The following is a 26,760-nucleotide window of genomic DNA, read 5'->3' on the forward strand; positions in this document are numbered from 1 at the left end:
TGGACTAGCTCACTTATTGTCTGTGTTAATGGTTCACTTATTTTCTGTGTACCAAGATGGGATATTTATGGAATATTTTACAGAATAAAGGTTTATCAGAATCTGAGATTATGAAAATACCATGAATGAGTTGAGTGTTACCATACACGAAACATTCATTTCTCACTCTTTTCAAACTTTAGTTCAGATGTAATTACAGTTTTAACTGATGTGGAAAATCAAATAAGTCAATTGAGATATTAGCCTTAAATTTATCCCTGATTTAACTTTAACTCAGTTGACTGCAACAATCAGGACTGAACTTGGCATTTTATCTTTATACATAAACACAAAAGACATGTCCAAAACATTTTTATTTTATTAATTTACACATGAAAATTAAGAATTATGTTGATACACTTTTTGCTTCCAGACTTCCATCTTTTGCTTCCAGACTGCCATCTTCAATAATCTGCAAAACATCAATGTTGGAGGGAGGGAGTGGGGGTTAAGCATAATTTCATTCTCTCACCATAACCTGTACATTCTCCCCTTCTGCTGTACTATACTTGAGCAAGGATAGTAAGTACTGTTGCCTTTAAAATTAAATATGAACTACAAACATTTTCAAACTGGTTTATAAGAACCAGCAGAACCCCTCTGGTCTGCTGATCTAACTGGGACCAGGGCCAGATTAGATAATCAAAAATCCAGATAAACCAGAGAATGGGAAAGTGCAATGCTGCAGTGGCATCTAGAGGCCACAGGAGAGTGTGCACTGGTTGTCCAGTTAATATGGATACTGGAGGGTCAGAAAAATGGGTTCTCTATTGTACTATATTTTAGCCTTGAGCATGCTTCTTAATTAATGGACTGTGGAACAGATGTGATATGCTTTTTCTCTGCTGCGATTCAAACAGCAAGCAGAATATTGGCTTTGGAGTTTTAAAAGTCTGATCATTTTACTATTTAATCTTTACCAAACTTGCCCAAGTTTAGTTATGTGTAGATGTTACAGTAGGGTTCTACTTCCTTTATTCCATTAACATGTTTTTGTATTTATTCAGTCACTGTAGATGCTTCCTTTGATTGGCTTCACTATTACTTTCTAGTCCTCTTCCAGATAAAATGTTAGCAGGAAACTTCCTTTCCTTACACCGGGCACATTTTACTTTTTAGAACTCTTTCAGGTTACCTTCCCATTTAATGTAATGCAATCATTTTCCCATTTGGCTTCCATTAGCTTCTATATAGGCTCACCCCTAGTATCAGCCTTCTTTGACTTGACTCATTTGTCTTGTTATACATGAGGCAAAAAGCTCCGGTATTGGTTTTTAACCCAGATGTCTCTGTACAGTTAGAACATTACACTGCTTTTTTTCCACTTTTACTTGTATTTCAAGTGCATGCTAAATCTTCGTTTCAGATTCCAAATTCCACATATAACCTTAAACATGTAGAAAAAATAAAAATACAAAAGGTGATATTCTATTTTCCTCATCTTTTAGAAATTTTGAAAAATGTCAATTCTTTAAAGTTACTTAATGAGAGCTTACAAAGAGACTATTCATGTGTACCAAAAAAATCTATATTGACAGAATTTGCAATTTTACTACGGAGGAAATCACATACACCATCCAAGTTCCATGATTTGTAGTATTCCAGAGAAATATTTTTAATTCAGCTCAGGCTTCCACAAAGTTCCAATGTTTTCCTTTTTAGGCCTGATCTACACTACGTGTTTATATCGGATTTAGCAGTGTTAAATCGCATTAACCCTGCACCCGTCCACACAACGAAGCCCTTTATATCGATATAAAGGGCTTTTAATAGCTATATCTGTACTCCTCCCTGAGGGGAGTTGCACTGAAATCAGTATTGCCATTTCGATTAGGGTTAGTGTGGCCGCAATTCGATGGTATTGGCCTCCGGGACCTATCCCACAGTGCACCATTATGACTGCTCTGGACAGCAATCTGAACTCAGATGCACTGGCCAGGTAGACAGGAAAAGCCCCACGAACTCTTGAATTTCATTTCCTGTTTGCCCAGCATGGCGCACTGATCAGCACAGGTGACCATGCAGTCCCAGAATCAAAAAGGAGCTCCAGCATGGACCGTACGGGAGATACTGAAGCCGATCTCTGTATGGGGAGATGAATCTGTTCTATCAGAACTCCGTTCAAAAAGATGAAATGCTAAAGCATTTGAAAAAAATCTCCAAGGCTATGACAGACAGAGGCCACGATAGGGACTCAACACAGTGCTGCGGGAAACTTAAGGAGTTGAGACAAGTGTAACGGAAAGCCAAAGAATCAAATGGACTCTCATGGAGGGAGGGAGAGGGGACTGAGGACTCCAGCTATCCCACAGTTCCTGCACTCTCCGAAAACCATTTGCATTCTTGGCTGAGCTCCCAAAGCCTGAAGGATCAAAAACATTGTCGTGGGTGGTGCAGGGTATATGTCGTCAGCCCCCCCGTGAAAGAAAAGGGAAAAAAATAGTTTCTCGCCTTTTTTCAATGTCACTGTATGTCTATTGGATGCTGCTGGCAGATGCGGTGCTGCAGCGCTACACAGCAGCATTCCCTTCCCTTCCCGATGGCAGACGGTCCAATATGACTGGTATCTGTCGTCGTCATCCTGTGAGTGGCTCCTGGATGGCCTCGGTGAGGTCGGCCGGGGGTGCCTGGGCAAAAATGGGAATGACTCCCGGTCATTCCCTTCTTTAAGCTTTGTCTAATGGAGATTCAGTCCTGCCTGGAATATCATAGCAGCTGGATTCTGCCTTCCCCCCCATCCCTTTATCTCTGCTTGCAGAGCCAATAAAGTCCGTGTTGTTTCTTATTCATGCATTCTTTATTACTTCATCACACAAATGGGGGGATAACTGCCACAGTGGCCCAGGAGGGGTGGGGTTGTTGCAAGGGCACCCCTTAGAATGGCACGCAGCTCATCATTTCTGCGGGATGTCTGGGGCTCTGACCCGGAGCGGCCGTTTGCCTCTCTGGTTCTTTAGTAGGCTTGCCTGAGATTCTTGGCAGGACTAATTCTCCATTAGACAAAACTTAAAGAAGGGAATCACCTGGGGAGTCATTCCCATTTTTGTCCGTGCGCCCCCGGCTGACCTCACCGAGGCCAGCCAGGAGCACCCATGACAGCAGCAGATGGTACAATATGACTGGTAACTGTCTCTGCTAACTTGCAAAGGCAAATGAATGCTTCTGTGTAGCACTGCAGTACCGTGTCTGTCAGCAGCATCCAGTAGACATACAGTGACAGTGAAAAAAGGCTAAACGGGCTCCATGGTTGCCGTGCTATGGCATCTGCCCGGGCAATCCAGGGAAAAGGGCGCGAAATGATTGTCTGCCGTTGCTTTCACGGAGGGAGGATTGACTGACGACATTTACCCAGAATCACCCGTGACACTGTTTTTGCCCCATCATGCACTGTGATCTCAACCCAGAATTCCAATGGGCAGGGGAGACTGCGGAAACTATGGGATAGCTATGAGATAGCTACCCACAGTGCAACGCTCCGGAAATCGATGCTAGCCTCAGTACATGGACGCACACCGCCGAATTAATGTGCTTAGTGTGGCTGCGTGCACTTGACTTTATACAATCTGTTTCCAAAAACCAGTTTCTGTAAAATCGGAATAATCCTGTAGTGTAGGCATACCCTTACAAAAACAATTAGATTTATTTATATTCTAATGCAGCATTAAATTTTTCTTAAGATTTGGCCTGGATTTCTTCCTTTAAATAAATATGTTCTTGTATGCATCCTCCAATTACGATTATCTAACTTCTACAGTTTGATTAATCAAACAGTTCTATCTTTTACTTTAAGAAAAATAAGTCATTAAAGCTGTGTATTTAGCTGCTACTTCAACTTACCAGTCTCTGAGCCCTTTCCCGCAATCTTCGCCATACTGTGTGATGAGCCTGGAAAAAAGTGATTGAGTGCAGTGAATTACTTCTTATTAAACTGAAATCAGCTCCTGTGGCAAATTTGAAAAATAGAGACAAGGTCTGTGAGGTAATATCTTGTATTCAGTTTGTGAGAGACACAAGCTTCTTCAGGTCCAGGAAAGGTACAACTACACCACCACTATAAACAAAACTAAAAATACAGGCAGTTTGATGGCTCATGTTGAAATTAGTTAATTTTTATTACATTTCCAACTAGACAGGTCTCTCTCTCTTGCACACTTGGATATTATCATGCTCTCACACATATGAATAGTCCCACTGACATTAACGGACCTATTCACATGAATAAACTTAAGCAAATATAGAAACGTTGACAGGATTGGGGCCTTCTTTATATCTTTTCTGGTGTAAAATGTATAAATGTCAAATGTGTCTTGAATATATTGTTAACAGCCGTAAGTTCTCTCCCTGCCCTTTTAAGCATAAAACTCTATTTCCTTAGCAAGAATACAAAAGAAGGTTACAAATTGCACATCTTTATTTGCTCAGAATAAAAGCCCAACAAGCCTCATTTTACAGAGACATTGTCAAAAGAATCTTTATTACATCAGGAATAGGCAATGCAACATTTAAACAAAATCTACAAACTATTGTCAGTCATTATGCAAAAGCAGATGGAACTTCTCTCTCTCTCTCCCTCTAACTATAATGAACCTACCAAAGGCTGACAAACAAGACTAGCATCCTGATTGCCTATGCACATGGCCCATTGCATTCTGGAAATTACCGTATTTTCCGCACTATAAGGCGCACCGGATTATAAGGCGCAGTCTCAATTACGGGATCTATTTCTGTACTTAACCCATACATAAGGCGCACCGTATTATAAGGCGCATGCTAAAACATACGGTCTACAAAAAAAGGTAACGGTGTTCATAGTGTAGTAAAAAGGTAACGGAAGCAAAACAGTGAGTTTAGTTGAACTTTATTCTACTATTTAACAATACACTCACATTATTTTTTAATCAATCGTCTCCCACAAATCCATCAAAATCCTCATCTTCTGTGTCTGAATTGAACAGCTGGGCAATTTCGCCATCAAACATGCCGGGTTCTCTCTCATCATTGTCGGAGTCAGTCTCGTTGCCAGGTGGCTGTTCAGCAATGATGCCGGCTTTCGCGAAAGCTCGGACAACAGTTAAAGCAGATACCTTAGCCCAGGCATCCACAATCCATTCACATATGGTGGCGTAACTCGCCCGGCGCTGCCTCCCAGTGTTAGTAAAGGTGTGTTCGCCGTCTGTCATCCATCGCTCCCACGCCGTTCGCAACTTCACTTTGAACGCCCTGTTTACACCAATGTCCAGCGGTTGGAGTTCTTTTGTTAATCCTCCCGGAATGATGGCAAGCTCCGAATTCATTTGCTTCACTTGGTTTTTCACAGTAGCGGTAAGATGGGAACGCATGGAGTCGCAGATCAACAGGGACGGTGATGCGTGGAAAAAACCATCCGGTCTCTTTACATACACCTCTCTCAGCCACTCTCTCATTTTCTCCTCGTCCATCCAGCCCTTTTGATTGGCCTTAACGATGATTCCAGCTGGAAACTTTTCTTTTGGCAGCGTCTTCCTCTTAAAAATGACCATAGGTGGTAGTTTCTGTCCATTACCGTAGCAACCAAGAACAACAGTGAAAGCCGACTTCTCATGCCCCGTGGTGCGTATCGATACCGTGCTGGTCCCCTTTTTCTCCACAGTATGGTTCACAGGGATGTCAAAAGCGAGGGGGACCTCGTCCATGTTGGTGATGTGGTTGGGCTGGATCTTTTTGTCGGTAATCTTGTTACTGCAGTAGGTGCGGAAGATGGCCAGCTTTTCTTTGTAATCCGCCGGCAGTTGCTGCGCCACGGTAGTTCTTGCGCGGATGGAGAGATGACGCCTTTTCATAAAACGAAAGCACCAAGACGGACCTCCTTGAAAGTGTTCGATCTTCATGTCTTGTGCTATCGTTGTTGCCTTCAGTCGAATGCTGACTGTAGAGACGCTTCTCCCGGCTGTTCTTTGTTCAATAATCCATTGTTCAAGTTGGTCTTCTAACTGTGGCCACCTCGATTTGTTCCCGCGGAAACTCTGTTTCGTCTTCTTAACTTGGCGCAGTTCATTTTCTTGCTTCCTCCACTTCCGAACCATAGATTCATTGATGTTGAATTCTTTCGCAGCTGCTCTATTCCCATTTACAACCGCGTAACTGATAGCCTGTAGTTTGAATTGTGCCTCGTAAGCATGTCTCTTCACTGGTGCCATTTTCGGGGGTCCTTAGACAAACAAATGTTGTTTTGCAGCATACCGGTAGTATACCTACCGGAGGAGTGGAGAAGGTAAACGTACGTACTGTACATATTACGTAATGTTCTCTGATTGGTTTATCGCTGCCAGCGTACGTAGTTTGCGTATTACGTCCCTGTGTCAGCGAAAAATGGTCCAACAGTCAATCAAGCAAAGTGCTTACCAAAGTCGCACAACAACATTTTTACAGATTTTGGAACTCAGTGCACACAGAAGGCGCACCGGATTATAAGACGCACGGCCAATTTTTGAGAAAATTTAAGGCTCTTAGGTGCGCCTTATAGTGCGGAAAATACGGTAATCAAGTTTTAGAGAGGAGTTAAAAAAACCACTATTTACCAAACAACTGAAATATGTGAATAGTTCCGTGCTCCCAAAAATGCATTTTTCAATTAATTTACTATTCATCAATATGATGTTGCCTCACTCTAATTATACACCATCGCCATCTACTGGACACCAACTGAAGTAGCAGAGAAATTATAAATTGAAAGCTGAGAGCAACTTTTGGCCAGTGTCCAATAAAAAAATAAGACTGCCCTCCTCCAGTGAACCCTGAAACAGGATATATAAATTGAAATCACCATATGGGACCCTAGAGCTAGCTGAATCCATGTGGGCTACCTTTTTCCTCCTCCAGGGTTACACCACTAAGAAGAAGAGTTGATCAAACCCACAGAGATACTGAAGAATCCAGCAGATCCCCAGAGTAGCCATGTGAAAGAGACTCCCCCCGCCATCTCAGGGTTAACAGGACTAAGCAGCAGTGAGATTTCATTTCAGAGATTGTATTTCTCTTTCTGTTCTTTAACATTAACAACAATATTATCTGACTGAGTCTACACTCTTTCAAGTGAGATCTCAAGTAACCATATTTTGGATTTAAACTAATGGCTTGTCTACATTTACAGCACTGTAGCTGCATTGCTTTAGCATTTAGTGAAGACACTACCTACGCCAATGGGAGAAGCTCTCCTGTCAGCATAGGTACTCAATCTCCCCAAGAAGCGATAGCTACGTCAATAATAGAAGCCCCCCCATTAACATAGTGCCATCTACACCGGGGGGGAGGGGTGGTTAAGTCAGTTGGTTGTGTAGACCAAACCTAAGTATTGCAATATACGTTCTCCTTTGTAAGCCCAAGCAAACTGGACTAACAGAGGAAAACAATAACTTGAAGCAGTTACTTTTGACATTTTAAACATCCCCCTTTCATACTGTGATGGTACCTCCCATAAGGCTTTATGGGAATATGACATAACTAGAATATGTTTTGTGCTGCCTGTAGCATGTAACATCTCTCTGTAAAGGTTATGGTCTATTATATCTATTCATCCTATTTCTACACATATATCATTTTGTACTTGAGGTTAAGAATATTGGCTGTATACTTGCTTGATTTCAAAGTAAGCTTTGTGAGGTATTTGGTCAGCTTCTTTAGGAAGGAATTTGCAAGGTTAAGTACCCGATCAGGAAGCACTTGAGGAACAATGGATCTTGGAATGCTCCAATCCACATAAGAAGTCTTCCTGGAGACATACAAGATACCATGGGGACAATGGCTTCTGCCTGTAAAGACTGACTCATGCATGGACATGTGACTTGCCCAGGTGACTCCAGAACTCCATCTTGGAGCTTTGCATAGGAGTGAGGAGGGAGCCTCCACCCACAAGAGAAAGTCTATTTAAGCCCCTGGGAGACCCCTCCATTTTGTCTTCAGCTGATTAAAGAAAGAGCCTCTCCACCCCCCCAGGATACCTGAAAGAAACTGGAACAAAGGACAGTAACTACAGGGGGTGTGAGTGATTGCTGGACCCAGACTAGAAGGAGAGTAGTCTCTAAAAGGGAGCATTCTGGAACTGGTGAGGATCTTATCTGTATTCAGTTTGATTAGACATAGATTTGCGCATTTTATTTTATTTTGCTTGGTGACTTACTTTGTTCTGTCTGTTACTACTTAGAACCACTTAAATCCTACTTTCTGTATTTAATAAAATCACTTTTTACTTATTAATTAACTCAGAGTATGTATTAATACCTGGGGGAGCAAACAACTGTGCATCTCTCTCTCTGTATTATAGAGGGTGAACAATTCATGAGTTTACCCTGCATAAGCTTTATACAGGGTAAAATAGATTTATTTGGGTTTAGACCCCATTGGGAGTTGGGCATCTGAGTGTTAAAGACAGGAACACTTCTGTTAGCTGCTTTCAGGTAAACCTGCAGCTTTGGGGTAAGTAATTCAGACCCTGGGTCTGTGTTGGAGCAGACGGGTGTGTCTGGCTCAGCAAGACAGGGTGCTGGGGTCCTGAGCTGGCAGGGAAAGCAGGGGCAGAAGTAGTCTTGGCACATCAGGTGGCAGCTCCCAAGAGGGTATCTGTGATCCAACCCATCACAGTGGCGTAGTCGGCAGGATCTGTGCACAGCTGATTGCTTTGAGATACTGGTAGTGATTTTAAGTGAGTTTTAAGTATGATGGTGGCTGGAGAACAGACAAAGTGGTTACTGGTTTGTTATTTTCTGTTTGCTTATTTCGGGTAAGGAAGTAGGGATAGAAAAGGAAGCAAAATAAGTAAGAAGGAAGATCAGAAGAAGGTAGAACTGCACAGGGTGCAAATTGCCCAGAACAGCTGAACACTGGGCGCTGTGAAAGTCTCGGTTAACTAAGGATCCCCTGAGCTGAGTGTATCCCAGTTTCAGTGAACTGCAGAGGGGGTGTGGCCCAGCAGAAGAAAGCAGGAAAATGACTACCAGTGAAGCAGCTAACAAACTAGAGCTGGCCAGACTGGAAGCAAAGGAAAAAGAAAATGAACATAAAAGACATGGAGAGGGAGGAGGATGCCCACAAGAGAGCTATGGAGGCAGAAACAGCCTGGGTGGAGGCAGAAAAAGCCAGGAAAGAAGCTGCCCACGAGAGCACTATGGAGGCCCAGAAGCATGAACTGGCTGTAATGGAGTTGAAGAAACAAAACCCTCCACCTGCTGGCTCCACTTCCCCAAAAGTCTATAAATGGGAGCAATTGCATCCACAGTATGAGGAATCCAACGATATTGCCACACTGATAGCAAAATTGCCATCCCTGAAGATCAAAAGATGACCACATTGATAGCAAAATTGACTGGCAGAGCTCTGGACATATTCAATAAGATGCCTATTGATGATGCTTCAAACTATGGTAAATTTAAGGATCTGGTTTTGAAACAGTTTCAGGTAACACTTGAAGCCTACAGGGTTAAATTCAGGAATCTTAAGAGGGGATCTGGATTGAGTAATGTGGCTTATGCCAATGAAATGAGAGATTTGGTAGATAACTGGGTGCGGGGGAAAGGCATTACAAGCTTTGAAGGGATGTATGATCTGGTTAGTCAGGAACACTTCCTGAATACATGCAGTGATGACGTAAAACAGTATTTGTGGGACAAAAAGGAAAATGCAGTGGGTGAATTAGCTGGGTATGCATTCTCTTATGAGCAAGCACAAGCTGCAATCAAACATAAACCGCTGGCCGAGGGGCTCAGGGTTGGGGGAAAAGCAGAATCACCGTTTTACCCCTGGGTCTGGGAAAGAAGTAGTCTGGGCATATCAGGTGGCAGCTCCCAGGGGGTTTCTGTGATCCAACCCATCACAGTTTAACAAATCAAACAGTAGGGACCACATTCACAAAAATGCCTTAAGACAAGTGCCTCCTTACTCCTTGGTGAATTATTTGAAGTGTATTAGAAGCACTAAAGAACTGAAAATTATGAAGTACATGTAATAAGAAATCTTGACAATTTGTTTTGTTCTCTAATAAGTGCTTGACATCAACAATAGTCTTTATTAATCGCTTAGAAGACCGTGTTTCTTGTGTTTAGCACACGCCTAGAACATTTGCTGTATCTAAACTGGATTTATGAACTGTTGACTATATAGTGAGATTCTGGGTGAATTAATACACTGTGGATTGGTTAAGAATAATTAAGTGTGCTGATCTGAGAAATGCTCCAAGGTAAAACTTGACCTGAAAAGAACCTAGCACTCATTAGCAAGCTAGCTAGACTAGACTAGACTCAATAAAAAGTGGTTACCCTAACTAAATTCTATGTCAATATTGGCCATAACACTTCTCAAACTGGCAAATCTAGTTTGTTCAATTTCACCTCTGCAAATTCATAAAATTGACCTCCCATTCACACTTACACAGGCAGTGTCAGCAAAGGGAAGTAGTGGTGAATTACAGAGGAGATAGAGAAAAACCCTTCTCAACAATTGTCAGCCAGCGTTAGGGTTTATACACATTAATAGACCCGGGGGGGGAGGGGAAATCACACTGCCCATTAACCACACCACACATTCTGTGACTGAAAGGCTTGAGGTATCCGCTGCTGTTAAATATTTTAATAAATTTAAAAAACCCTTTTAAGCAAGACATTTTCTAAGTTATAGCTTCTGCAATACACAGCAAAATAAAGAAGGCCATGAGGCCGCTAGGTTGAGACCCTCAGATGATCTTGCACACATTAAAGGATTAGCCCATGGAAAGCTGATCTGGCTCTCAGTGGGGGCAAAGTTCCTACCCTGCTCTGCTGGCAACTGAGGCAGAGGAATTTGGGCTAATATAAGATTAACGGTAGCCCCAAAATCATAAACAATTTAGAAAGGTGTGCGTATGTGTGAGAGGGAGAGAGTGAGAAAAGAAGAGACAGATGCTAAAACTGAAACTTGGCACTCCACATTTAGATAGGGATGCAGAGCATAAGCCAGAAGCTAACTGATGGAGGTTAGAAAGAACTTTACTCTATGGGCAAGATATTCCATAACTGTCACTACAGAGTTTTTTTGCACCTGTTTCTGAATTATCTGATAGATGTTTATAGACAGAACACTGAACTAGATGAACCAGTGGTCTGATTCTGAATGGCAATTCTTATTTTACACTTTGGAATGATGTGCAGTGAAATAATTTTACTCATTTAAAAGAGTTAATAGACAGTTTGCCATTTCCCTTGGAGAAAACATTCTCAGTAACCACACGAACAAGAAAAATGTGATGGACAATTATAGAACCTCCCCAGAAGTGACATGACTAAAATAACTGTACTGGAAGACAAGTATATTTAAAAAAAAAAAACAACAACAGCTAATGCTTAAATAATGCCACAGAGCCTGGTTTGTAGTAAAGAGTTTTGACTAAATATCTAAAATAGTGCCCAGGAAACCAGAGCCTTCACACTCCTAAAGTAAATTACACTCTGTGCCTTCCACTCATCTACTTCTCACCTAGGGTGACCAGATAGCAAGTGTAAAAAAAAAACCAAACAAACAAAAAATCAGGACAGGGGGTGGGGGATAATAGGTGCCTATAGAAGAAAAAGCCCCCAAAATCGGGACTGTCCCTATAAAATCGGAACATCTGCTCACCCTATTCTCACAACTATGACAAGATATTGGCACTTCATATGCTAAGGATTTGAAGACATGTAAAAAGACTACTTCCACTCCTTCCTGTCCTAAGCAAAGAATATTTGTATTGAATGTATTACTTACCTTTAAGTGAATTGGCAGAGACACACCCTGAAACCTTCGTATAGACTCAGACTGGCTGGTTTGGAGACTATGGGCTGCCGTCACTTCATACTGGAAGCAAAAACTTGTCCTTGGAATGTGAGGGCCTTCACTAATATCTACAAAGTCACCAAACCTAAATGGAGCACAATAAAACTCACAGTGAATGTACGTTTATAGCAATATTTCTTTTCATTATCACTTAGGCATTCTCTCTTGTCTATCTACAGAAAATTATAGTGAACCTCTTTCTAAACCAAAAGAGAAAACCCACACAAATCCCAAACCAAACATCCCACTACAGCTCAGCATTCTTGGTATCTGGGGAAGAAGTGCCCTTGAAAACTTCAGGTTCAGCATGTTTTCCTAACCTGAATAAGTAATTTAAAACTAGAGTCCAGAAGGCAGTTCTTCAGCTGTTATAGCTACAATGATTTAATGGAATTATGACAATATACAGGATCTGCTCCCAAAAGCACAAACTTTTGACATGATTCTATTTATTGCTTCAAGGAGGATTTCCTCTATCATATATCTGAAAACTCCAATGCTTGCATAAATGAAGGAAGGAAGGAAAATATACAAAATGCAGGAGAATTTAAAAACAAAACGAAACCCTTCACATCACACTCTTCCTTCAGAGATCTTCCCTTCTGTCCTCAGTCCCCACTCTGTGCTCTGCAGACTTCCCTGAGCGAACACACTTTTCCCAGGAAAAACACTATTCCAAAACTAGCCATCTCTGCAAAGCCAATTTTTCTGTAGGGAGCTTCCAGACCACAACAACCACTCATGGTAACACACAAACATCAAGTGGTCTGAACAGCATGCATGAGGTTAAACCAAAAATGGAACCTTTTAAAACTCATGGACTATGATAAACATTTCTCCCCCCTCAAGCAATTTTTCCCTTCACTAATCAGATTCCTACAACTTTCTTCTGCTTTTCTTTCCTTTAACACCTGAAGCCAGTTCCATTCTGACCCCAGTGTAAACGTAAGTGTAAGTAACACAATGCTAACAGTGCTAAGGTTTGCCAAAACTGGAAAAGGAATGAGATTTTGGCATAAAAAGGTTTACCAGGAAAATTTTAATTTTTGTTTTAAAGTATTTTTCTTCTAATACATTAAAGTTGTTAAGATTAATTTTTAATTTAGAACCTTAATACAAAGCTTTTAAAGTGACGGGGGTTTTTTCAGTGTTTACCATCAAGAGATGGGAGGCAGGGGAAGGAAGCCCACTGTCTTAAAAGCTTTCTGAAAAGTTTAATGAGTCCCATCAAGAGTTAAATACAAAAATAATGGTGCTGTGGAAGAACCTATATAGATCAGAATGCAGCTAGCAGAAAGCAAAGTTTAATTAAAATACATCAAAAGTCACTTATCTTTCTTTCAGATGCATATAATTTTGCAAAGTAACTGGACCATTGTGAATCATTACAGAATAAAATTCAAGTTTTACTCACCTATGTAACTTCACTATTCCTTCAGGATTTTGCGATGCTTTCTGTTCTATTGAATCCATTTTGTACCTTGAAAGAAAACAAAACAGCACACTGAAATTTGTCAGATATAAAGTTACATATATGAAGAAGCAAAAACAATCAAGTTGCTGCATATTATTTTTATAATCTATAAGGGTCTGAGGCAGAAGCCCACTGAAGTCACTGGGAACCTAATCCTTAACTCCACTATTAAGTTAATATGGGAAAAATGATGAGAAAAAAAAATCTTTGAGCTATGCATCAAAGAAGCTTTTTTAATAATTGTACTCAATATTCATAAGATTAGAAACCATTTTAAACCCTTACCTTTCATATTTCAAGGCCTTTTTGACATGTCTCACAAAAAGTACACCTCTACCTCGATATAACACGAATAAGCAGTGCTCCGGGGGAGGGGGCGAGGGGGGGGCGCGCTGCGCATTCCAGTGGATCAAATCAAGTTTGATATAATGCAGTTTCACCAATAACGTGGTAAGATTTTTTTGGCTCCTGAGGACAGCGTTATATCGAGGTAGAGGTATATGTATGTCATGAATGAGTCAATCCACCTCAAAGCAGTTACATTCATTTTATTTTGTGGAAAGAACATTTCAATAAAAATAAGCCTTTCTAGATACAAAGATGTTAATGCCAGAAGGGACCATCTGGTTTGACCTCCTGTGCAACAAAGGCCACAGAATTACACCCAGTTACCTTGTAATAAGCCCATTAACTTGCATTTAGTTAAAGCATAATTTCCAAAAAGGCATCTAGCCTTGATTTGAAGACATCAAGAAAGAATCCACCACTTCCTTCAGTAGTTTGCTCTCACTGTAAAAATGTGTGCCTAGTTTCTAATTTGAATTTGTCCAGCTTTAACTTCCAGCCACTGGCTGTTATGCCTTTCTTCACTTGATTAAAAAGTTTGTTAGTATCCACCATTTTGCCCCAGAACTAAGGGGAGGGGAAAGAAAGGTACAGAGAGGTAAAGCAACTTGCCTGAGATCACAAAGTAGATCACGGCCAAGCCAGGGATAAATCCCAGGCCCTGGTCAGCACCCCATTTATAGGACACCTCGGTTTTGGTTTTTTATTTTATTTTTAAACAGGAATTGATCAACGTTTATCACAACAACAGAAACAGGTGAAGATCAGTGGAAAAAACTAGTAACATTTTTTCTGGGTAAATATCAGCATTTATTTTGGTGGACAGCAGGACAGGGAAAAAAGTATTCAGTGGATTAATGCTTTGATTAATGAAATTCAATGTGGTTTGCTACAGAACTAAAACAGAACTCAAAACACAAGGCCACCTCTGAATATAAGAAAACAATATCTCTCTAATCCCCAAATAAAACTTTTCATTTGAATAAACAGCTTACTATTAAGTATCAGAGGGGTAGCCGTGTTAGTCTGGATCTGTAAAAAGCAACAATGAGTCCTGTGGCACCTTAAAGACTAACAGGTGTATTGGAGCATAAGCTTGACGCAGTGGGTATTCACCCACAAAAGCTCATGCTCCAATACATCTGTTAGTCTTTAAGGTGCCACAGGACTCATTGTTGCTTTTTACTGTTGTAGACTTAGAACTATTAGCCTATAAATATTTACATTTAATAATTTAGCCACACCATTTGAGAGCATACCCTCAACTTCATCCTTTTCTCCTTTTAAAAAAAAAAAAAAAAACGTTAATATATCCTTGTGTTCTGAAATGTATTCTGACCCATATATTTTTGTTTTCCTCCCATTTTCATGTGTCAGATCTTTAAACAGCATCTGCTAACAGCTTGAAATGTGTACGTGGTAGGTGTGAGATTCATCAGTATGTTCAGATGCGCACGCACTTTGGTGCATGTGTGCACGCCTGTTTGTTTATTGTGTGCATCTTCTAGCCTAATACATAGCCTTACTTCAACAGGCATATACACACAGACTAATGTATTATCGTAATACATATATCTCATACAATGTATTGTATTTTCCTAATAAAACAAGTTATTTTTATATATTTGAATGATACAAAAGTAGGGTGATAGTCGGGTGGCGTGTCAAGCTTAGCCAGTTACCTGTTAACCAAGGCTGATAGTAAAATATAATGTTATTTAGAAGATAACTTCCTAGATTCACTTGTTAAATTTGAATATCTCAATATAGAGATTGACTGTATAGAACAAAACTTAAACGAATAAGCATGTGAGGAATTTAACCATTAATAATATGGTGAAAGAACTTCATGATTTCACTAGTTTGATACTGAATAGAAAATCTCATAACAGTTTCAATTTCTTAAACACCTCTCAGTTATACATTGTAGTGCCACCTAGTGTATGCATTTAACAGGAAAACTTAAGTGTATATTAGTTTAGCTCTACTGAAGTCAGTGGAGCTACACTAATTTACACTGAGGATCTAGCCCTTCATATTTCAATTGTCACATTTTTAAAGGTTTTTATTTCCTTTAGCAATTCAATTCTGTCTTTACTATTTTTGTTTAAATCGGAAATAAACACTGACCTGTTATGCTGAAACATTTCTAATGCCACTTTTGCTTCAACGTGCAATGTTTCAAACGGCAGATCTTTGTGAATTAGATTGTATGCTTCTTTTGTAAGAGAACAGAAATTGTCCTTAAAACAAAAAAGTAGACTATGTTACCACTGTTCTTCAGCTGCTCTTTAATACACATTGTATGTATAAAACATATTGTAACAAGTAGTCAAAATGGTAAACAACAAGCTTTTAAGGATACTCCTAGTATATCTATAAATTCCTACAAATATATCTATCAGCAATAGACTTGCTAATGATTACTGTTGGTAGGACATTACCAGTTACTCTAACTAGGAGTGGCCCCTGCCACTGAAATCAATGGGTGTGTTTTCACTGACTTCAATCGATATTGCATCAGGCCCAAAGAAAATGGGAATTCCTTATTACCCATGCACTCCCATTTCCAAATTTTTTGAGAGACTTCTAATTCATTGAAAGAGCTTCAACTAGCTCCTCCAAACATACTGTATGCATAGACATGATCCTGCCACTGCTGAACACTAATCTGGCTAATACCTGGCTAGTTTTCAAGTGATCAACCAAAATCCAACCTGGAAGTGCCCTCTTTGTTAACAAATTAAAAAAAAAAAGTGGACATTATTGATACATCAATAAATACAACACTAGTTGCCACTCCAAAAAAAAAAAAATCAAACTTCAGTACTCAGAAGATATTAGCAACAATCAAAATGTTTACTGGAGTGAGAAACTGAAAATGACTCACAACTACCTTAGAAAGTTTTTCAAAGTGGGCAAGTTAAACTACAGTTTGCACTAAAGTGAAATTCCATATTTTGTTAACATTGGCCCTTTAGCCATACATCTTTTTTTCCTCTCTTCTGGTGAACACGCATTATAAGAAGAAACACCTGCCCAGTGAAATACATTTGTTTTCACTTAACCTCACAGGAAGTCATGAGGCTTGATTAAAGGTCTAAACAGCTTTGGGCCCTCTGCTTAGACATGCCATGTAAGTGCAAACTATTAAGAAAATTACAATTTAATATTTAATACACTCATAATATTTCTAAATAAGCATATATCACCTTCTCCATACTGGGAGAAAAAACGGTGCTAGCTATAGCTATCTTTAATTTAATGGGGCTCCACATGGGGGCAGAGGTTTGCCTGGGATAATCAGGTAACAGGGGTCTCTAAACTGTTGCCACGGTAAAGCAAGACTGTTCCCATTTTAAAAAAAGAAAGGTCATCCAAACAAAGGAGGAGTAAATGATAATAATTACTTTTCAGAAGACAAATTGTACTTACTTCTGTTGGTTTCCATCCATCAAGCCTACTGTCCAAAACAATATCATAACAGAAAGCTCCAGAGATCACTGCAGAGCCAGAGAAAATGCTGTTATTTGTAACAAAGTATACATTTTATTTCATGGCCTCAAAAGTTTTACAAAAGCATTATTAGTGTGAATAAATAAGGGCCAAAACAAGGCTGTTTCTGTTACAGAAATATAGCACGGATCACAAGCTGAAATCTGTGGATTACAATCACAGCTGGACAGTTTGGGTTTTATAAAGTCAAATGACAGATTGTTTGTCTCTTAAATATTCACCCCAAAAATATGTTCAGGGTATTTACAATTTTTATAAGAGTATGGTAGTCTGTACCCACTCATCAAAAAAGAGTTTTTTTTCTGGATAAGTATGATTGACCCTCCTCCTCTCTGGAGTATTTCTGCACTTTTCAGTTGTACAGAGGATTGTATTTTGCTCAGAGGTGCCAGACAGACAGAATAGAAGACTTAAGTCATTTATTTATCCAAAGAGGAGGTAATACAGGCAGCAGCAACATAATTTCAAATTCTGACAACATACTGAGGTAGGAGGAGACAGCATGTTCTCCATGCACATTCATTCAGTCCTTGGCCTCTCTGCCTAAAAGCCATTTGGAGTCATGGTATGGTATGTCAAACCTGATGGTCAGCCTACCAGCTTCACACATATCAAACACCTAGGGCTTGTCCACATGAAGACTTCGTGCATAACAAGCCAAGGTGCATTTGTACTGGGCACTAATCTGCCACACACAAAGTCACTGTGCGGACCCTGCTATGGCACTCTAAAATTTCCAGAGTGCACTTTGACATACTGCCAGATAGCCAGCCAATTTCAGGCTTCGCTTAAGTAGCCCAAGGATGAAATGCTCTCTTCATATTTATTGTTAAAAAATATATTCAGACTTCTGGGAAAACCTTTTGCTTCTATCAATTTAAAATCCTAAAACAATTCAGACTACAGCAGCAGTGGGCAACCTCTGGCACGTGGCTCGCCAGGGTAAGCACCCTGGCGGGCTGGGTCTAATTGTTTACCTACTGCGTCGGCAGGTTCGGCAGACTGCGGCTCCCACTGGCCAATGGGGGCAGCAGGAGGCGGCGTGGGCGAGGGATGTGCTGGCTGCAGCTTCCCGCCACCCCCATTGGCCTGGGACGGCAAACCGCGGCCAGTGGGAGCCACGATTGGTCGAACCTGCCGACACAGCAGGTAAAACAAATCGGCCCGACCCGCCAGGGTGCTTACCCTGGCGAGCCGCATGCCAGAGGTTGCCAACCCCTCAACTAGAAATTAGCAGAAATTGTCAAGGATCTTTGCTATTATGCTTAACTATTGCAACAGTCCCCCAGTATAACTTGCTAGTTTTCTAGTAAGCCCTCTGGCCATTTACATGAGTAAACAATATTAAAACAAATTTCAAAACAAACATCACTGCATCATATCCGACACTTTAGCTTACCATACAAGGTATAATTTAAGATCCTGTTCCTCATCTTAAAAGCCCTAAATGGGCTTGGACCCAGTTACGTCAGAGACCACCTCTATTTCTGCACTGTGACAAAGCAGCTGTGATCAGCAAAGACACTTCAACTGAAAAAGGCAAGACTACACCTCATACTGGTCTGGGTCACTGTATCCTTAATGGAGGGTCTAAGATTGTAAAATTGGCTGCATCAGTCTTGCCACCTTCAGGACATGGTGCAAGACCACTTCTTCATGCAGGCATTCTGGGTGGGATTTCAAGTGTTCAGGATGAGCAATTCTGAAATCCCAATTATTACAAACACATTAGTGAAGTCACTCCAACATCACTTGATGTCTGACCATTGAAATGATGATGGAGAGGGGAACAGAGAAGGTACAACTGGGCTGTACTCTCTGAGTACATCTTCCTTGGACATAAAATGAATGTCTAAAGCACCCAGACAATACAGTGACACATTTTAGAAATGGAAGAATAATAAATCCCTCATCAGTAGGAAAGAGAGCCCCTAAATGTGCTGTAATACTAATTCTGAGACATGCACCTGAACTGGGTCTATGCGAGCTTATCAACAATAAAACATTTATATTACCTGGCACTTCTGGAGCTTTGATCAGGGTGACTGCGTATTCATCTTTGAAAGCCTGCTTTAACACACATGCCATGATCATTGCACAGGAACGCCAATAGGCCTGTAATAAAGAGCATTTCAAATAAATTTACTATACTGAAGTTGCCAATTCATGCCAGACTAGTTCAGCTATTGATTCAAATAGTGAGTCTTCCTTTAAAACTGAATTCCTCATAAATTTGCTAGTTTCCATTGTGCATTAGTATTTTAATACAATGGGCATATTTTATCAATTATTTATACAGTGCTACAAACATAAGATTTACTAAATTGAACACCAGGTGCACCCTTCCGGGAGAAGCTTTGAATCAACAGTCCACCCATGTAGATTTAACTGCAGGAGCAGGTTCTAAGAGACAGGTCAACTGATCAGGTAGAGAAAGGTGCAGGAAAATTACAGGTGAGAAAACAAGGTATAAAAGATTTCCAGAAAAAAGGTATTTCAAGGGAGGGATCTGAAAGAGGATGAAGAGAGCATCTTGCAGATTGCTGAAGTTGCAGGAGGCAGCATGAAAGAGAATGAAGAGAGCATGAGAAGGAGATAAAGGAAGAGGCAAGGAGGGAGGGATGCAAGCAGTATATCAAGTGAGAGAAGAATTAACAGCAAATGAAAAGAGAGGTGTAGCAAGGTGAGATTATAGAGGACGTTAAAGGTGAGGACAGGAAATACTAGATACTGCGTATCTATATCTTCAGGCCTAGTGTAAATTCTAAAGTTTACAATATTTCAAGAAAGGGGTCAAACTGGAACAGTACATAGTGATTTTGCCCCAATGACTGCATTTTGTGGTCCAGAATCTAAATTTTCATTGAGAAATAATTAAGATACTAACCCCTTATGGATGTGAAGATAAACTTCAAAATGTGAACCAGATGTAAACTAATGTAACGTCTACTAATCAAGTGTCAACTTGAGTCTTTGGACAACCTGAAACAATAGCTCTGATGCCTGAACTGACACTTTAATCATCAACATTATTACGTATATTATTCATGCCAACAGAATTCAAGGAAGCAGATGGACATGGAACTTGAGTTGTGGGGTGGAGTTTAGGAGACTACCACTTATTTCTTCCAATGCAACCCTGTTTTAAAGCAGAGGGAACACTAACCCAGCTTATGCACTCTTCTGCCAAAATGATTTTTTACTGAAGTTAACATCACTGACTACAAATGTAAAGTATTTTTAGTGTGCAATATAAGTAATATTCCTCACATCATCTTTGAAAGGTATGTAGTAAGTACCATTTGACCCTTTTACATATGGGTTAACAGAAAGACAGAGTTTAAGTGACTTGGAAAAGATCACACAGTCAGGAACAGAATTCAGCAGTTCTGACTCTCAATCCTACAATATTCTTCTGTATCCACGTGTGGTCTCATGTTCTACACTTAGATTATAAGCAATTTGGGGCAGACTCTTTTTATTCTGTGTTTGTACAGTGGAGTTCTGATCAACAACTGGGATCCTAAGCGCTACTACAATAATATGTAACAAAAAACATTCCTACATTACAAACTAGGATATTAGAACTGATGGATCAAATTTATAAACAAATATATTTGGTGAAAACAATAGATATTTACATGTGAGGTCCCTTCCAACCCTGATATTCTATGATTCTATGTAGTGACAAATCAACTCTTTACCATATTGGAGCTAGTATTAAGGGACTAAAGACATACTACAAATACAGCTACTTCTACTCCTCCTCTCCCTGTCTGAAACCGGTTGTAGACCCTTTTTTCTTCTATATAATGAACAATCTTTAGTGTAGAGTTATTAGCAGACTAAAATTACAATGTTTAGGCTATACATTTTTAGTTGTTACAGAAATTTAGACTAAAAACTTATTTTATGCATCCTACTATACTTTCAGTAAAGCTTCTCAACAGGGTTATTACCAGCTACTCCAGTGTCTACCTTGTTCATATGGAGCTTGAAGGAAAAGGTTTCTTATATCTTAATGATTTTCCTGCATTAATACAACTCTTGATTTCTCTAAAGTGCACGCTAAGATTTTGCTTTCATATATATGTGCAAAAATTGGTGGAGATAGTAGACTGTCCAAACAGCAATAGAGATGAAGCCAACAAGAAATGTGTGATTTTAACAACTTGCATTTTCTCATGTAACCAAAAGAGCTAGAATTTCATTCAAACTACCACCTAATGCCCTAACCTACTCACTGAAGTCAATAGAAAAAACTTCCATGGGAGTTGAATCAGGCCATAAGAGAGGAAAAATTGCATAAAGAAATAAGACGCTGATATACCTTGTTCACTTCCTCTGGATTTTCGTCTTTGAAGGTAAGAAACTGAATTTCACATGATTTGGTCAAAGGCCGATACATGTCCCAAAGCTCTCCATCCACAAGGGCCAATACTGATTTCTTACAATGCCATTCACTTAAGTCTAAAAAAGAAGTGAAAGAATTCAAGGCAGTTATCAACATCCCTCTAAGATAGCTAAATTTGCAATTCTACACTTATTATACCAAAATGGAAGTATCATTGCTTGAAAAACCTGTGTGTGGGAATGCTATCAGAATCCACAGAAATTAACTTTTTTTTTTTAAATCCCACTATCTGTATTTTATACATGCCAAACTGAAATACTATGTTTGTATTATTACCTGGACCACTATGTTCGTCTTTGTAATTACCATGATAGTAGTATGTGCCAGTTTGGATGGTAAATACATTTATCAGAAAAGTGATTTTGATAGACAATGGAACAAACAGTTTGTGATTCCATTTACTTACGCATGGCACAATTGTATGGAGTAGACAAAGCTTTGTTCATAACAAATAAAGTGCCAGGATGAGATTTGCCAACATATTTTACTTCAATCTTCTCAATTCGCGGATACAAAGACAACTGTCTCTCTTTCTCCTTAGTGAAGAGTTTATTGCGCATCTGAACAATCTCAGGTGTTGACAGTCGAGAAGCAGGAGCTGTTGAAATAAACCCTGGAAAAAGAAGTGATCTAACTAAGCAACATAGAGCTTCTCAAGATATTTCACAAACAGATATAAATAGACTAATTGGCATCTTCAATGAGCAGAAAAAAAAGAACCACTAACTCAACCTTTAATTATAATATAACTGTATCCATATTGCAATGGCACTAACTTCCAGTTCACACTTAACATTTGTAATAACCACTCCTTATGCAAAAACCTGATCCTAAATATTCAAGTTAAATAACATGTTCTTTAAATAGAACGGCTCAGCACAAACCTAAAATCTTACTTGTAATCTTTCAGACTCTGCATTTGACTTTATTACAAGCCATGATTGCATCTGTGTCCCTCTACTTTCTCCTCATGAATAAATAAGAGGAATTGTGGGATAATTCTCTCTCATAAGAACTTGCATTCTGATCCTGTATGGAAAATCTTTGCTGCATCATGTCCTGTACACTGCCCCCAACTGCAGAAGAATAACCTGATGCTTTAAAAGAACCCAAAAATCCAGGAATAATTAGTTTAACTATGCAATGGTGCCCAAGAGGAAACATTCCTTTCTGACTCCTACAACAATAGTCTTACATCCTGAAGTCTGAGATTTGATTACCCATACCTTAGCATGAATAACTACAAAAATTATTGTCCATATTTATCCAGAGCCATTTTTAACTCAATGATTATAAATGATAAGCACCTCAGATCAAATACATTAGCTAAGTCCAAATAGAATAAGTTATAAAAAATTTACCAACTGACATCTCAGCCTTTACCGTAATAATTTTCTTGCCTATTTAAAAAAGTTTATTTATCCCACATAACTGAATTTTGCAAACCTCATTTTATTTTAAAATGTAAATGTTATTATTTATACAAGTGAGTCTGCAGACCATGAGTACGCACACACACACACACACACCCTCCATGTGGTTTCCAAAATGTTTCACATTCTGTAGCCCACGAGGAAAAGATCCATGGATCGCTGGTGATGCACAACCAAACAAAACATTTTGGAAATTAGGTGTGTGGAGGGGGAGATAATATTACAAAGAAACCTGCACAATACAAGAGCTGCTTCCAACGTCATAAATTGTGCCTAGACAGATAAACCACTGACTTATAACTGAGGCCTGGTCCACACTAGGAATTTACCTTGGTATACCTACATCTCTCGGGGGTGTGAAAAAGCCACACCTGTGAGAGATGTGACTGACCTAACCCCCAGTGTAGACTGTGCTAGGTCAGCACAAGAATTCTTTGGTCAAACTAGCTACTGCTTCTTGGGGGGGTGGATTAACTACAGCAACGAGAGCCGGGCGGGGGAGCCAGGCTCCCGGCAGGGAGATTTGTGCCTCGTGTGTGGTCAGCTGCTCCATTCCCGGTGGCAAGTGGGGAGCCAAGAAGCCCAGTGCCGCTGCTCCAATCCCAGCAGGGAGCCAAGAAGCCCAGCTGGAGAGCCAGGATCTGGCTTTCTGGTCAATTTCACAGCTCCAGCATAGGTAGCGTCTATGGTCACTACATTACAGACCTATATCGCTTTAACTACACCACTCACGGATGTGAAAAATCTATATGCCTGAGCAATGTAGTCATACCAACCTAACACACACACACTTAGAGAGCACTAGGTTAGTGGGAGAGGTGAGCTAAAACCGCTCAGGGAGGTGGATTAACTATGCCAGGAAAGAGCTCTCTCCTGTTGGTGTAGAGCAGGGGCGGGCAAACTTTTTGGACTGAGAGCCGCATCAGATTTTGGAAACTGTATGGAGGACCACTTAGAGGAGGCTGCGCCTCCCCAAACAGCCAGATGTGGCCCAGCCCCAGATCCCCCGCAACCCGCTTCTTGCCCTGGCGCCCCCCCCCGGACCCCTGCCCCATCCACCACCCCCTGCTCCCTGTCCACCCCAGGAACTCCCACCCCTGACTGCCCCCCCCCCGCCGCCGCCACCCCCATCCAACCCCTCCTCTCATTCCTGATGGCCCGGGGACCCCAGCCCCATCCAACCACCCCTTCTGCCTGACCTCCCCGACCCCTATCCACACTCCTGCCCCCTGACCACCACCCCGCACTCCCCTGCCCTCTATCCAGCCCCCCACCGAGCCAGACACGCCACCGTGCAGCAGAGCTCCGGGTCCAGCCGCGGCTCTGCAGCGGCGCTGGCGGCGGGGCGAGCTGAGGCCGCGGGGGAGGGGGAACAGCGGGCAGGGGCCGGGGGTCACCTCCCGGGCCAGGCGCTATGGGGCCGGGCAGCAGGGTCCCGTGGGCCGCAGTTTGCCCGCCTCTGGGGCAGAGCCTCTTCCTCAAAGTGCCGCGCCGTTGTAGCGGCAGATGTGCCCTGGGCTGGCGCGCTGCGGGGACGCGGCTGCGGCATTTGAGGGGCAGGCAAAGCCCGGGTCGGGACTGAGCCCGGCAGAGCGGGGGGAGCGGCTGTTCGCACCCACCACGCTGCTGGGGGCAAACGGCGCCCAACCTCCCCCACGGGCCGGCCCCCCCCCCAGTGCAGGGCCGGGGTCACTCACGGGCGCGGCGGCTCCGCAGGTTGCGGGTCGCCCAGCGCGCGGCCATGGCCCAGCGGCTGCTGCTCCCTGCGGCCTCCCCAAGCGCGCGCGCGCGCACCCGGCGCAGGGTCCCCCGGAAACACGGGCCGCGGCGCAGGGATCCGGCCGCCTCACCCGCTAGGGGCGGGGTCCGAATGAGTCTTCGGGAAACCGCCGCCGCCACCGCCGCGTGCGACCCTGGGCCGTATCCTTCCGCGGGGAGCGGGCCCCGGGCCAGTGCTTCTAGGTCCTGGGAAATGTCCCCAGACCTGGGAATGTGTGAGTAAAATGTTTCAACCTGGGAAACTGGGAATTTTCATTCAGAACATTTTTACTCACACATTCCCAGATTTGGGGAAATCCCCCAGGATCTAGAAGCACCGTAAAAAAAAACTTTATCTGGGGATGTTTCACCAGTTTTGGGAAATTTTTAGCGCTGGGTTGGGAAAAGTTGGCATCACACAGTATAGAAGCACTGGTCCCGTCTGCACGTTCGGGGCCTGAGTGACGCTCATGGTGTAACGGGGCCCCCACATGAAATCCCATTTCATAAGCAGGTTGCTGCATTCTGCACTAGCTGCAATTTTTAAATGGTTTTAAGCTGTGCCATTGCGTAGATGCATTGCAGTGTCCCGTTTCAAGTTGGATAACATATAACTACGCAGCCATCAGGGATCCCCTCTCTACTATATCCCGGCTTTAAAGTACATAGACTGAGGAGACCTTGGAATTAAAAATGTTCCACCACAAACTGCCCAATAATTTTCCTCCCACAAAACAAGATTTGAGTCTCGCTCAGGTCGATACCCAGACCCTGTCAACATAAGAAGATGATTTCGTGGACAAAGTAAACTTCCTAAATTCCTTAGAACAAGTTTGTTACAATTTTCTTGTGTGGACTCATGGCAGTGATTCAGCCAGATCACAACAGGGCAAAGATATGACAGACACTGAGCATGTGATTATCTGACATCATTGTTTTGACAATTGTTTTGTCATCATTAACTCCTCTGGAAGTTAAAACATTTAAGAAATGGAAAAATTGTTATACCTAAATTCACAATTTAAAAATGAATTTAGAAAACACTGACAGAGTTGCAATGAATCTGCATTCAGTTAAAGAGTTTCCATCTTCAGAAGAAATATGAACCAGGATGTTAACATATAGGATTGGGAACCAGGACTTCTAAGGTGTATACTTGGCTCTATCACTGATTAAGGCCTGGGCTACACTACAGCATTAGATTAACAGCTTACTTCAACCTAATTACGTCAGTGTCCACACTACAGCCTTGTCCGGTCAATGTAAGTGCCCTATTACACTGACATAATTCCACTTCCACTAGAGCCATAGCGCTTATGTTGGTGTAGTTAGAGTGAGCCAGTGTTTGTGTAGACACTGCCTTACTTGTATCTGCTGTTGGCTGTCTTGTCAATTTCAGGGCTCCATGCTCAGTACCAGGTTTACATGGAGCTGGGCCCATGCTCAAAATGGGCCCCGGCCTGCTCTGCTTGCACTGTGCCCTGAGACCCCACCAGGCTGCTGGCTCCCCATTTCCCCCCACCCACAACTTGCTCCTCTTGGCCTGTCTGTCCTCTGGCCTCACCTGCCTTCTTCTCTCTGCCTCCTGGCTGGACCCCAGTGCACCTCCGGCTCCAGGCAGTCTTTGCTTCCCACCACCTGTGGGGCCCCACCTGTATTCCTGGAGCTGAGTCCCCTGGGACTGGTGCAGAAGTCTGGCCAATCTCAGACTGTGTGAAGGGGGCTTGGCTGGGCCCCTCCAGGCAAGTGGGTCCTGAGGGAGCCTGGCTGGGGCAGACCCTGGCCTGGCTTGTTGTGCCATTTCCGAGGGGCCGAAGCAATTCCCCACCCTGGGGCCAGCCCTGGCTGCTCTGGTGGCTCAGCCCAGCAGACACAGTCACCTCCCAGTGAGTGTGGCCAGGAGGCAGGGCATGGGGGAGTGGGTCTCTGAAGGGCCTAGGGTGGGAAGGGGTGCTGGGCTGTGAGGG

The 26,760-nt window shown here is 41.9% G+C and overlaps 1 protein-coding gene across 2 annotated transcripts; it reads right to left on the minus strand.

The window, feature by feature from the left end:
- Positions 1–338: 338 nt before the first annotated feature.
- On the minus strand, positions 339–24,883 carry MRPL39 (mitochondrial ribosomal protein L39). Of its 2 annotated transcripts, none has more exons than XM_045006927.1 (10): positions 24,733–24,883; positions 22,009–22,215; positions 21,519–21,658; positions 19,204–19,303; positions 17,108–17,175; positions 15,803–15,915; positions 13,268–13,333; positions 11,785–11,938; positions 3,877–3,924; positions 339–451 (listed from the first exon to the last, which is right to left on the minus strand). In XM_045006927.1, exons 1-10 carry the CDS (start codon positions 24,776–24,778, stop codon positions 386–388), a joined length of 1,008 nt encoding a protein of 335 aa, XP_044862862.1. In that variant the 5' UTR covers positions 24,779–24,883; the 3' UTR covers positions 339–385. The 2 variants fall into 2 exon arrangements, with proteins under 2 accessions (XP_044862862.1, XP_044862936.1); XM_045007001.1 differs by lacking the exon at positions 24,733–24,883 and adding an exon at positions 23,132–23,153.
- Between the last annotated feature and the right edge of the window lie 1,877 nt (positions 24,884–26,760).

This window comes from Mauremys mutica, chromosome 1 (genome assembly GCF_020497125.1).
Source record: "Mauremys mutica isolate MM-2020 ecotype Southern chromosome 1, ASM2049712v1, whole genome shotgun sequence".
Taxonomy (NCBI): Eukaryota; Metazoa; Chordata; order Testudines; family Geoemydidae; genus Mauremys; species Mauremys mutica.

Bases quoted from the DNA above. Each gene is read 5' to 3' on its own strand.
- MRPL39 (XM_045006927.1), bottom strand. From the start codon at position 24,778: ATGGCCGCGCGCTGGGCGACCCGCAACCTGCGGAGCCGCCGCGCCC. The intron at 22,216-24,732 runs GTGAGTGACCCC...TTCTTTTTCCAG, and splicing joins CCTGCGGAGCCGCCGCGCCC to GGTTTATTTCAACAGCTCCT. The intron at 11,939-13,267 runs GTGAGTAAAACT...TGCTCCATTTAG, and splicing joins GGAATAGTGAAGTTACATAG to GTTTGGTGACTTTGTAGATA.